At 49.8% G+C, this 13,591-nt stretch overlaps 1 protein-coding gene across 2 annotated transcripts in view; it reads right to left on the minus strand.

Annotated features, from left to right (window-relative positions):
- CPNE5 (copine 5) overlaps nucleotides 1–13,591 on the minus strand; it is an 83,526-nt gene that overhangs the window by 64,518 nt on the left and 5,417 nt on the right. For both annotated transcript variants that reach the window (XM_060162731.1, XM_060162730.1), the window contains exons 2-3: nucleotides 12,041–12,081; nucleotides 9,992–10,038 (exon numbers count right to left, since the gene is read on the minus strand). In XM_060162731.1, the coding sequence (XP_060018714.1) occupies nucleotides 9,992–10,038; nucleotides 12,041–12,081 (88 nt within the window). The remainder of the gene's footprint in view (nucleotides 1–9,991; nucleotides 10,039–12,040; nucleotides 12,082–13,591) is intronic.

Raw genomic sequence — 13,591 nt, forward strand, 5'->3', positions numbered from 1 at the left:
CCACACAGCTCTAAGTACCAGGGTCCTGAAACAAACCCAGGTTTGTCTGACTCTTAAAAGTGCTCAGGATCCCACCCCTCCTCCGTGGTCTGGGCATAATCTGTACCTGCCTGCAAAGTTGTTATAAGGATTAGGGATGATGAGTATGAGATGCTGGACACATGGCAGGCACTCAGTAAAGGATGCCTGTTGTCATATAGATTTTCCATACATCTTGGTTGATTCTTTGAGTAGCTTAAATAATCAGAGTTATCAGGGAGCAATCATGGCTGCTGGGACAGAGGTGTCTGGGGAGCTCAGAGACTGCTTAAGGTGGATCAGAGCTGGCTAAAGGAAAGGGCATGGTGGAGTATTTCCTCTGGAGGAATAGAATGAGGGTGGGCAGTACACCAGACTGGGGGCTATGAGTGTTTGGATGCAGGGAGAGGGACAGAACTACGAAGAGCTTCTTCCCTAAGATAGCGGGTAACAGGCCCTGAGGTAGGGAGGGAAAAGCCTGGAGTCAAACAGCTTGGGTTTTGTTCTACTGTCTGTAACACATTATTATAAATTATTTTTTAATGAGTTTCATCCATCTTATGAGTGGGAGTTACATTTGAAAGACCCTAATTAGGAGGCCTCACCTTTAATACGTTATCTCCTGGGTACTGGAGAGCCCTATTAACAGAGGGATGTTAGCAATGATTTTTTACAACCAACAGGAAGGGGTAGAGAGACACCTGGATGGTTAGGAGTGCTGTACAAGCACTTAAGCACTTGCACAAGCAGGGAGCGAGAATCTGCAGAGACATGACCTCACGCCTTGGGAGTGGGCCTGGGCTTCTGATACCCCTGGGTTCTCCCACAGATGGAGCCTGCTGTGGCCTGATCCTTACCAACCCTGGAACATCATCCCTTGGCCGACTTTCAGAAGCCTTTCAGGCAAGAGGCAGGCCCAGGAACTTCTCTGAGCTTGTAAGGACAGGTGTGTGACTAGCGGCCACTTACTAATATTAGGTTAGAGTCTAACCTTAACTGTTAGACCATATGAAATTGCCAAAATTTTCAAATTGCAGATTCATACGGTTCAATCTAACTCACAGGTGCGTGCGGCAGAAATCAGCCTGAGACCTGCTTTCACGGTTGTGTAGGCCCTGGCGTCGAGGCTGAGCGGAAGCAGAGATGTGCCTGTATCCACTCTTGACTGTGGGAGGCTGCAGGTCTCTGTCCCAAAGACCTGGCAGCTGTGGTTAGGTGGCTTCATAACAGATTGAGTCCCAGCCCCACACTGATGAACGCATGGCCTTACACAAGCCACTTCAGCTTTTCCCGTCTCAGTTCCTACCTGTGATCTGGGCCAATCACATCTCCTCACAGTTGGCTGCAGCATTAGGGATGCGCCAGCAGAGCACACAGCAAGGGCTGAATCCATGGTAGTTCCTGTCTTATGGCCATGCTTAGGGTAGTCCAAATGGGAGAGGCTCTAACACCAGGCTAAGAAGTTGTTTTGTCTTAGAGCCTTGAGAAATGGGTGAATTCCTGAGCTGTCATTTGGAGAACCACAGGAAAAAGCCCTCTTCTGTTCAGGAGGAGCTAAAAAGGAGACTTTGGGGATGAGCCTGGGGGTGACCTTTGAGGCCAGAGCCAGGGAGGATAGTCGGGGTCTGATAGGGGGCAGGAGGCAGACAGGCCACCACCAGAGAGGCAGAGTTTTGTGGGCAGACTGAGAGGAGATACCCAGGATAAACACCAGCAGGGGACAAAGACGCCACAGAGCCTGGGAGTGGGTCTCCTGCACCATCCGCAGCCACCATCCTCGTGGCCAGTATGTCATGCTACAATGCTCTGGGCACGACACAGGGGTGACATCCCTGTGTCCGGCCTTTCCTGAAAGAGCCCCTCCTGATGAGGGACTCCTCACACACAGGGTTGGGATGCTTCCCTTCAAGCCCCTCTCCCCCTGGAAGCCCTCACTCCTTGGAGCGAATCAGGTCCTACAGCCCCAGGCTGAGGAGGGAACTCGGGTTTCCCAGGAAGCTTGAGTATTTGAGAATGTTGGCTGTTGCTCCTGGGTTCCTGGTGCAGGCAGGGTTGGTTTAGTTCCCAGGGTCTCCAAGTGTGGCCGTTCCCCCTGTGAAGGGCGCCCAGGGGCCCGAGCTGGGCAATGGCACACTGCAGTTGATATTTCCAGGCATTTCACAAGCATTATCTTAGTTAGTCCTTCCAAGAAGCTCTCCTAACCCCATTTTACAGATGAGTAAGATGAGACTTGGAGAAGATAAATACCTCACCCAGGTCACGTGGTAAATCTCAGAGCTGGGATGGGCATCAAGTTCAGGGCGTCATCTGACAAGGTATTTGACTGTTATTCATGACGTCCTTAGGGACCAGACGCAGAAATACGAGATGGGTTATAACAAAGTTATGCAGATCCTAGGTGGCTGAACAGCACTCCCCAAAGGTCAACTAGGTAACTGAGATCGATCTGGGAAAAGGTCTCTAGTGGAGGACCACAGCACTCCATCCCGTTCAACCCCTATCACTCGTGTGGACAATGACTGCCCCTGACCCAGGACCAGGAGGCACAACCATAATTCAACGTGATCTTCACAGACCATAACAACAGACTGAATCTGCCAAATGACACATGTAACAGAGATAAATGTAAAATTTCACATTTAGATTCAAAAACTCAATTGCCAAATCTGAGCTGGAGGAATTCTGTTTGGATAGCAGCTTGTTTGAGGAGGATACAGGAGTCCCCAAACTCAATATGAAGTAAGTCGAAGACACCTGCCAAAAAGGCCAGTGGAATTCTAGGTAATGTCAATAGATATATAACCCTTGGAAACAAACACACAGAATGCATGATTGTCTAGTCCAAGCCCCTGTGAGGAGGGAGCCAGCCCACGATGCTCTGAGCTGGAGAAGGGAATGGTGCAGGACACACACTTTGGGAAGAACATTGACAAATGGACGTGTGTTCCAGGGAGCGTGCCCAGATTAGCAAAGGGACAAGAGACAGTTATATAAAGAGGAACTCTTGATAGAAATGGTCACATTCTAGGTCTGCCCCAAAGCGTACTAACAGGGCCATGTGAGCTGTCCTCAAACATTGAAAGAATATGTGGGGGACTTCCCTGGTGGCACAGTGATTAAGAATCTGCCTGCCAGTGCAGGGGACACAGGTTTGAGCCCTGGTCTGGGAAGATCCCACATGCCGCAGAGCAACTAAGCCTGTGAGCCACAACTACTGAGCCTGCGCTCTAGAGCCCGCGAGCCACAACTACTGAGCCTGCATGCCACAACTACTGAAGCCCACGCACCTAGAGCCTGTGCTCCACAACAAGAGAAGCTGCTGCAATGAGAAGCCCGTGCACTGCAACGAAGAGTAGCCCCCGCTTGCTGCAATTAGAGAAAGCCCTCGCACAGCAACGAAGACCCAACACAGCCAAAAATAAATAAATTAAAGAAATAAATTTTTTTTAAAAAATAAAGAATATGTGAATGAGAAAATCAACTTACTTGCACCTCTAAGGAGTGTGGAATTAGGAACGAGTGGAATTATGCCCTTTATGTATAACTCTATTATAGTTCTGACGTCATGTTCTAGAAACTACTTTCACATTAACCACTCTGTGCTTCAGTTTCCTGTTTTGTTAAATGAGGCCAATAATAATAATAACAGTAATAATGCTGCTGCTACCTCCTTCACAGGTTTGTTGTGAGGATCAAATGAGTTACTACAGTAAATGCTTTTTAGAACAGTGCCTGGTACATCACTGTTAGATATGTTTGCTATGAGCATTACTATTGCAGTTATTGTTGTTTTTGTTACCTCCCTGAATTGAAAGTGAGCTCTGGCTGTAGATAGTGTCTGGTCACCCTTTGTGTCCCCAGCATTCATCTCCCAGCACACAGTAAGTTGAGCCAAATTTATGTGGAGGCTCATGTCAAGATGCTCCGAGGAAGATCATCCCGAATATTCAGAGATGAACTGTCATTCCCAGCTGGTGTTAAGATGTTCAGCAGGCTGAGGTTGCTCAAAAATAGACTGAGCGCTCAGGCAGGGACATGTGGGCGTGGCGGCTGGGGCCACATGCTCTGCAGGTGGTGTGGGTTGATCAGCGGGACACCCTAAGATTCCATGATACCCATCTCCTCCTTTCTGAAGGGCCCTCAGCCTGGACAGCCACCTGGCAAGGGAGGGGCAGGGATCACCTCTACACTTTTCTTTTTTTTTCTTTTTTCTTTTTTTTGGCTGTGGGGCTTGTGGGATCTTATTTCCCCAACCGGGGATTGAACCCTCACCCTCGTCAGTGAAATCATGGAGTCCTAACCACTGGACTGCCAAGGAATTCCCAATGTGAAATTCATTATTATTATTATTATTATTTGCTGCACCCCTACACTTTTCAAATGGGGAACCAAGCACAGCTCCCTCTTCCTAGTGACAGAGTTTCTGGGACTCCTCCTCCCTGGCCATCCTGCCTCTCCTGGGACATGCAGAAGGGCTTAGTAAGCCTTGATGCAAATAGTGGTCGATTTCCTGGGCTAAAATTACATCTTGAGTCAATTTTCACAAAGTGCAGTGACAGATTTAGGTGATGGGAAGACGGAGCTTTCTCAGAAGGCATTACAATGACCCAAACGGTTAAAATCAGCTGAAACCAGGCAGCCAGGGGCTGCGAGAGCAGCTTTCATCCTTCTGTGGTCTTATGCAAACATGGGAGACCCTGCCTAGGGAAACTGCTGTGCTTGCACTTGACTCCCTCCGGCCATGGAATGAGTATCTCTTGGCCAAGATTCCACTAACAGAGAGACTTTTTGCAATGAACTAGCAGGTGGAGCCATGGGAATGGGTTCATGTTTACTAGGAAAAACAGGCTTCCATCCCAGGGACAGTTCCATAGAGATGGATCTGGATTATTCTTTAAACTCTCCCTTCCTGATACTTTCCTCTGCAGGTCACACAAAGAATCAGGCAAAGTAGGGCCTTGATATGTTTGAGGGTATCTTTCCTCCTACAGAAATAGCTTGAAGCCTGTGTCCCAGGGGTAGCCCATGCAACAGAGCTCTGCCACCGTCACCCCTGAAGGCTGGGCATGGCGCTGATGGTCTCTTGTAAATGGGGTCAGTCTCCTCTCTGACATTCTGACCCTATGACCCCAGCAGTCCTCAGCCTGAGAGTCAGGAGCTCCCTTCAGCTGCCTCTCCCTGTATCTTACCAGCCTCACACCCTGAACACCAGCCTCACTCATCTGCTCACCCTCTGTTTTGGATGGTCTCCGTTGGCCCTCTGGATCTACTTCCAGCCCTTCCCCACCCTGCTCTATGCCCGGGAGGCCGACCTGTGTGGACTGGATCAACAGCCGCCCCCCACTCTAAGTCTTCCAGTGGGGTTCCACCAATGGGAGGTGAAGGCAGGAGAGCAGAGGGTGGGGAGAGAGTGAGGTTGCCCAGGCTGACCATGTCCCTCCACTGAGGGCCCCTGCTCCTGTAGACAAGCTCCCTTGGGGTTCCAGGAACCACCCCCACCCCTTACCTCCTCAGGCCTGGAGTAGTCCCACTGTCCCCAGCCCCTGTGATTCACCAGCCGACGTTGGTTTCCCTGAACCCCACCCACTCCTTTATAATTAGCCCTGTATTATATCTCCCAACTCTGCAGGACCTGGACTGGCCTGCTTACTCCAGCCACCTCCATGCCTTTGCTTTCACCACCATCTTTTTTTTTACAAATTTACTTATCTATTTATTTATCTATCTATTTATTTATTTAGGCTGCGTTGGGTCTTTGTTGCTGTGTGCGGGCTTTCTCTAGTTGCAGCGAGCAGGGGCTACTCTTCGCTGCGGTGCGCAGGCTTCGCATTGCAGTGGCTTCTCTTGTTGCGGAGCACAGGTTCTAGGCACACGGGCTTCAGTAGTTGTGGCACGTGGGCTCAGTAGTTGTGGCTTGCGGGCTCTAGAGCACAAGCTCAGTAATTGTGGCACACGGGCTTAGTGGCTCCACGGCATGTGGGAATCTTCTCAGACCAGGGCTCAAACCCACGTCCCCTGAATTGGCAGGTGGATTCTTAACCACTGCGCCACCAGGGAAGCCCTCACCACCATCTTTGATGCTGGGCCCTTGTGTATGCCCCCCGGCTTCACTGAAACCCAGATCGACTCAGCTCCTCCAAGTGGACGCTGCCACTGCACTGGGGTCCAGCACCCTGATTCCAACACATGAGGCCAATCCTGCTCCTCTATAGGATGAGGAGGGTGAACCAGCTGAGCCCTGAAGTTCCTTCCAACCCACATGCTCCTCTGCTCCACATCATGCATCCCTTAGCCAGATGGCTGGTGTTGAGGTTCAAATTCCACTGAAAAATCCAAATGACATTCTGGCTGTAATTTTCTCTCCTCTGAACTCCCATTCTATTCTCATCAATACCTCTCATCACATCCTCTGTTAGCATCATTCATGCATGGGAATCTCCCCTTCTAGGCTGCAAACTCCCTAGTTCCAGCTTGCGCTTTTGGTGAAACACTTTTCTTTCGGCTTATCTCCCTCTTCCCCCCGCCCCATCTCAAGAATGCTTACTGTTGTAAATACTGACTGAAGTGGGGGAGGGACCAGTAAGGCCCGAACACTCTGGATGATGTTGTACGATGATATTTACCAGACAATGACTACACAGCAGGTATGTTATATCCATCATCTTGCTTTGCCCTCACCACAGGCCTACAAGGTAGGCGTTACCCCCGTATTACATATGTGGAAACACAGAGGTTAAAAGCAACTTGTTCCAGGGGACTTCCCCGGTGGTCCAGTGGTAAAGAATCCGCCTTCCAATGCAGAGGACGTGGGTTCGAGCCCTGGTCTGGGAAGGAAGATCCCACATGCCCTGGGGCAACTAAGCCCACACACCACAACTACTGAGTTCACGCACCTCAACGAGAGAGCCCACGTGCCGCAAACTACAGAGCCCACTTGCTCTGGAGCCCACACGCCACAGCAAAGAACCCACACACCGCAACAAAAGATCCTGCATGTCTCAATGAAGATCCCAAGTGCCACAGCTAAGACCCTATGCAGCCAAAAAATAAAGAAATAAAGAAAAATAAATAAATAAACACTGTGATTAAAAAAAACAGGGACTCCCCTGGTGGCTCAGTGGTTAAGAATCCGCCTGCCAATGCAGGGGACACGGGTTCGAGCCCTGGTCCAGGAAGATCCCACATGATGTGGAGCAACTAAGCCCACGCACCACAACTACAGAGCCTGCATGCCACAACTACTGAAGCCCACGTGTCTAGAGCCCATGCTCCACAGCAAGAGAAGCCACGGCAATGAGAAGCCCACACACCGCAACAAAGAGCAGCCCCCGCTCACCGCAACTAGAGAAAGCCTATGCGCAGCAGTGAAGACCCAACACAGTCAAAAATAAATAAATTAATTAATTAATGGGAAAAAAATAAATTAATTTTTAAAAAAAGTAACTTGTTCCAGAAAGGGCTGGAGACAGAAGTGAAAGCACAGGTGTATCTGATTCCAAGGCCTATCACCCGTTCCTCTGCTCCACCCTGCAGTGTGTGTGATAACAAGATGCAACATGGGGATTTCCCTGGCAGTCCAGTGGTTAAGACTCTGCACTTCCACTGCAGTGGGCATGGGTTCAATCTCTGGTTGGGGAACTCAGATCCCGCATGCCGCAAGGCATAACCAAAAAAAAAAAAAGATGCAACGTGGGCCCTGACCCAAATGAGACAAGTCTCATTACAGGATGTAATTAAGGGTTCATGGAGCAGCACCCTTCTGAAGAGCCCTTCCAGACTTTCCTGAATGAATCACCGAGACGTTAGGACATTACTGTTCTCTATGAAGCTCGGCCAAAAGGTCTCAAAAGTAATTAGTTCCTTTAAGCTAAACATTTCCCCAGCAATCTGGTTTACGCTTTAATTGGCTTAGAGTATTGGAGAGGGAGAAAAAGTCAACTTTAGCCCAGCCCCTGCGGAAATATTTCCCATACATTTTATGGATAAAATTCATTCCCTTTGGCCGCTTGCTTCTGCCAAGCCTGAGGGAGGGCAGATCAGGGAGCAGGGCAGGTGATGCTCCAGTCAGTCCACCAACGAGGAAGGGGAGGTTCGTTTCTGAAGTCTGAGTTACTGAAGCTTTACTGGCCGTTCTCATTCTCATCAAGTCACCTGGGACCGCCGCCCCTGTGGGCTCTTGGCTTTGGTCATCTCACGCACCACTCCTCTTCCTTCCCTTTCCGCAGGCCCTGGGGTCTGGACCTGTGTCCTTCTGCTCTTTGGAGCTGCCTCTGTTCCATTAGTCATTGGTACTTCCCTCTCTCAGTGGAGACACCAAGCGGAGTCTCTATCCGGAGCCCCTGGGCCTCCCTCCCAGGTCTGGGTAGAGAAGGGCATGGATAGGGCTGCCAAGGTCAAATTCCCTCTCGTCCCATCCTTGGGCCTCTTCTGATCACCAGGAGGAATGAGCACAGCTATGAAGGTCACGGGAAACTCCCGTCAGCTCTGAGTCCAGTAAATTCACCCCCACCTCCTCAACCCTGGAAGAAAACATTCTTCACCTCCCAGACTTTGCCCTCATCCTTGCTTGGCCAGATCCTCTTCTCTAAGAGTAAGGAGGTCTGCTCCTTCTTTGTTCAGACAGGAGCCAGGGGCTGCAAGGACCCTCCCCCTTGACCAGTTCCCCCTTTCGTTCTCTGCACCTGAAAACCAGCTGGCACAGAAGGTCTAGGGGAAGAAGGAGGCAGAGACGGGAACGAGACAACCGCTGCCACATCCTTGCCAGCCTCTGTCACCTGGCTCCTTTTCCTAATCCAGCCATTCCTTCAACAGCCATTTATTAACACCTACTGTGTGCTGGGCATCTTTCCAGGTGCTCAAAACGTAAGAGTTAATGACAGATGAAAATCCTTGCCCTCATGGAGCTGACACATGACAAACAAGATAAATAAGTAAACCAGAGTACCGTTTATGGCTTATGGTGAAAAGTGATAAGGAGGCAAAATTAAGCAGGAAAGGGTGGAGAGGCTGAAATGTTAGATGGGGTAGCCAAGGGAAGACCTTGATAGGGTGATGTCTGAGTCAAGATCTGAGGGAACTGTGGAGGGGCCACGTGAACATCTGGGGAAAGAGCATTCCAGGAAGAAGGAACAGCAAGTACAAAGGTCCTGAGGCAGGAAGAGGCAGGTGTGGCTGGAGTGGAGTGATGGAGGGGATGAGCAGTAGGGAATGGGTCAGTCAGGTAAAGGAAGTCAGATCCTGTAGGGCCTGTTGGGTCACCACAGAGACTTTAGTTTTGCAAGATGGGAGCTACCGGATGGTTCTGAACAGAGGAGGGACAGAATTTGACTTGGGTTTTAATAGGATTCCTCTGGCTTTTGGGTGGGGAATAGACTGAAGGTATCTAGCAGCCACCCACTAAAAGTGTCTGTGATTCTTAAGAGCGAGCACTTCAAGTCTGCCCTCTCCTTCAACACCCTATCACAAGGGGCGAAAGGCCTCTGGTGGGGACAATGGAATTGAGACAAGGCTGGAAAAGCGGGCCATCCTGAGTTATGGCAGAGCTTGGAAGTCAGACTAAGCAGCTGAGACTTGATTCAAAGAAGAGGCGAGTCACCAAAGGTTTCTGAGCAGGAGAATCACCTAACTAAAGCCACACTCACTCACATTAGTCAAAAACCACGGGAAGGCTGCTCTGGCTGAGACATGGTGCTACAGGCTGTACCCATGTCTCTGGTCATGATCTTGGTGGGCCTGGACTCCCTGTCTCCCCCCTCAGACTGGGGCTCCCTGAGGACAGGAACTTTCTCTCCACCTGTAGTCTCTTCTTGCATCAGCAAGGACAAGTCTCTGCACGCCTTACTATCCTTCACCGGGGTTTAGATGCTGAAGTTGGAAACACATCAGGTGGGATGACTGCAGAGTTAGATGAACAGACAGACAGACAATCAGGAACAGGCTGATGTTTCCACGGTGGGAGAGGGGCTGTACCTACCTCCCGCCACTGCTTGTTCTCCATCCCTTGAGTATACATGACGCATACTGTGAGGAGAGGAGAGAAAAAAGGGTTAACAGCCCAGGCCAAGAGGAAGGTGTGGGCCCCAGATGCGGAGGGCCCTGGAGGGTCAGGTGCCTCAGGACACTACGGCCTGGGTAGCAGTGTTGGGTCTGGGTGGGGTCGGCTTGGAGGAGGGGGCCCAGAACATAGGTGTGTCTGGGAGGGGCACCCTTTGGGAGGAGGGCCGGGGTCACTCGCATCTAGGCTAGAGCAAGTGTAAAGTGTGAGGCAGGTAGACAGGTGTGCATGACGGAGGACTGAGTGGCAGAGGTGTGGCAGGAGAGAGCATCTGAAACCCGCTTGTCCCTTTAGAGCCCAAGGTGGCCTCATGGGGCCTATTATTATCATCAGCCCCACTTCCCTGATGGGGAAACTGAGGATCAGAGGAGGCCAATGAGTTGTCTGAGGTCATATACTTGAGCAGCATTGCTTAGGGCTAGAACCCTGGGCTCCAAAATCAGTGCTCATCCCCCTAGGCCACAGATATTTGGGGATCTTAAATGCACTGGTTTCCCTGGGGCTGAGACCTTCTGAGCCCTCCCTACCCACTTGGTTGTGTTGAGGCTTCACAAGTACGGGGGCTGGGAGGGGTCAGACCTCCAAGTTTTCTTTCTCCAGACAGTATCTGTGAAACATTAGATAGCCTTGATGTACTGGGAACGATGCCTAGTACATAGTGAGCACTCAGTACAGGCTCCTGTGTTGGCTACTGTAGTAGTCATAATGCCGTCGTAGCAAAGGAAACTATAAACAAAACAAAAAGACAGCCTACATACAGACTGGGAGAAAAGATTTGCAAATGATGCGACCAACAGGGCTTAATTTCCAAATATACAAACAGCTCATACAGCTCAATAACAGAAAAAGCAAACAACCCAATCAAAAAATGGGCAGACCTAAATAGATATTTCTCCAGAGAAGACATACAGATGGTCAATAGACACATGGAAAGAGGCTCAACATCGCTAATTATTAGAGAAATGCAAATCAAAACTACAATGAGGTATCACCTCACACCAGTCAGAATGGCCATCATCAAAAAGTCTACAAAGAAGAAATGCTGGAGAGGGTGTGGAGGAAAGGGAACCCTCCTACACTGTTGGTGGGAATGTAAATTGGTGCAGCCAATATGGAAAACAATATGGAGGTGCCTTAAAAAACTAAAAATAGGGCTTCCCTGGTGGCTCAGTGGTTGGGGGGTCTGCCTGCCGATGCAGGGGATGCGGGTTCGTGCCCCGGTCCGGGAGGGTCCCGCATGCCGCGGAGCGGTTGGGCCCGTGAGCCATGTCTGCTGGGTCTGCGCGTCTGGAGCCTGTGCTCCGCGGCGGGAGAGGCCACGGCAGTGAGAAGCCCGCATACGGCAAAAAAAAACAAAACACAAAAAACTAAAAATAGAGCTACCATACAATCCAGCAATCCCACTCCTGGGCATACATCTGAAGAAAACTCTAATTTGAAAAGATACATGCACCCCAATGTTCATAGCAGCACTAGTTACAATAGCCAAGGCATGGAAGCAACCTAAATGTCCATGGACAGATGAATGGATAAAGAAGATGTGGTACATATATATCGTGGAATATTAGCCACAAAAAGAATGAAATAATGCCATTTGCAGCAACATGGATGGACCTAGAGATTATCATACTAAGTGAAGTAAGTCAGACAGAAAAAGAGAACTATCATATGATATCATTTATGTGTAGAATCTAAAAAGTGATACAAATGAACTTATTTACAAAGCAGAAATAGACTCACAGATATAGAAAACAAACTTATGGTTACCAAAGGGGAAACGTAGGGGGGAGGGATAAATTAGAAGTTTGGAATTAATACTATATATAAAATAGTTAAACAACAAGGTCCTACTGTATAGCACAGGGAAGTATATTCAATATCTTGGAATAAACTATCATGGAAAAGAAAAAAATAAAACAATGCCGTTGCTGTTGTTGTTACTGTTATTACTGTCAGTGCAGGACTTACATGGGTCAGACTTGGAGAACATGTCTTTGTCCAAAAGGTTCCTGAAAGAGGGGGAGAGAGCAGGAGTTAGCACAGCCCAAGGATCTCAGGGGATTCAGGCTGTTACTGAGATCCGGAGGCTGCCTCGGGCCCGGCTTCAGGCAAATGGGAAGCAGGAGGCTCCTTCAGCACAGTTTATTAGGGTTCATTGGAGCTGGCTGGGCCCCAGAGGTTCTTCAGCTCAGCTCCTAGGGTGTGTGGTGCTTCCTGCTTCTCACCCCCGCCACCAACACACACTCCTGTGGACCCTGGTGCCCTGGATCCCACAGCCCCTTGCTCTTGGGCCGAAACACAATCTGCCCAATGTTGTAGAAATTGTTCTAGAAATTTTCCTTTTACCACTTCTCTGTCTCTGAAAAAATAAAGTGAAATCAAGCCACTAATGTACCATTCTCTCAGGGCTCTACTTACAGCCAGTTTATTCAATCATCTCACCTGTGCCAGTGGATTAATTAATGATACCTCCCAGGGGATGCAGACTCATTTGAACAGGGTCCTCTTGTGGTCAAGGCCAGAGCTAACACATGGTCCTAACAATTAGACTTGAACTCATGCAGCAAGATGACTGGGAATTCCCTGGTGGTCCAGTGGTTAGGGCTCCGCGCTCTTATTCCCAGAGTCCCAGGTTCAATCCCTGGTTGGGGAACTAAGATTTTGCAAGCCACACAGCGTGGCCAAAAAAACAAACAAACAAAAAATGATGGACACAATGTTTGGAGGCAGAGAGCTCTCACAACAGGAGCGGAGCCCCTCCTTCCCTGCCTCTGTGCAATCATGGCTCCTACTCACTGAACCCCAGGCACTGCGCTAAGCGTTCTGCAAATATTAGCTCCCAATTCTCACTCTGTCCTGCAAGATCAGTACTAGGTAAGCATTATCCCATCTCACAGATGGGAGATCATAGGGAGATCAGGCAAGGGCATGTCCTGCACATCTGGTGTCCCTCGCTCCACAGTGACCCACTGCTGTCAGGAAGCAACATGGCTCAAAGAAAACTTGGTCTCTGGCTGGGAAGTGACTTAACCTCTCTGAGTCTGTTTCCTCCTCTGTACAATAGAGAGAAGAGAGCCAGCTCTGAAGGTTGCTGATGCTCGGCCCTACCCCTTCAGCCCTCCTAGTTCCTGTACACACCCACAGTTTCCTCCCACTTCTCTTCCAAGGGCTTTCTCGGGGAGGCAGGGCTGCAAATACCAGGAAGTTTACACTCCCCACGGCAGCCAATGATGGGCAGGAGTTGGAGGATAAATGCCCGGCTTCCTGACTCCCCCCGGGACAGTTCTGAGCTGTGCTTCACACAGCCTCCCAGAGGTGCCCACCGGGAGACCCACTCATTGAAGACCCTTGTTGACTCGAGCAAGGGCTTTATTGCTGAAGGGGCTTCCTGTGAGCCCTCCCACCTGTTGGAGCTACTGACTCCTTCCTACACTGTCCTAAGGTCAAGCTCTGCCCTTGCCAACCATCTTACCCATGTCCCACTTGCCTCCCAGATGTCCCCGGGGGTCTTCTCGTCCC

This window comes from Lagenorhynchus albirostris, chromosome 10 (genome assembly GCF_949774975.1).
Source record: "Lagenorhynchus albirostris chromosome 10, mLagAlb1.1, whole genome shotgun sequence".
NCBI classification, from domain to species: Eukaryota; Metazoa; Chordata; class Mammalia; order Artiodactyla; family Delphinidae; genus Lagenorhynchus; species Lagenorhynchus albirostris.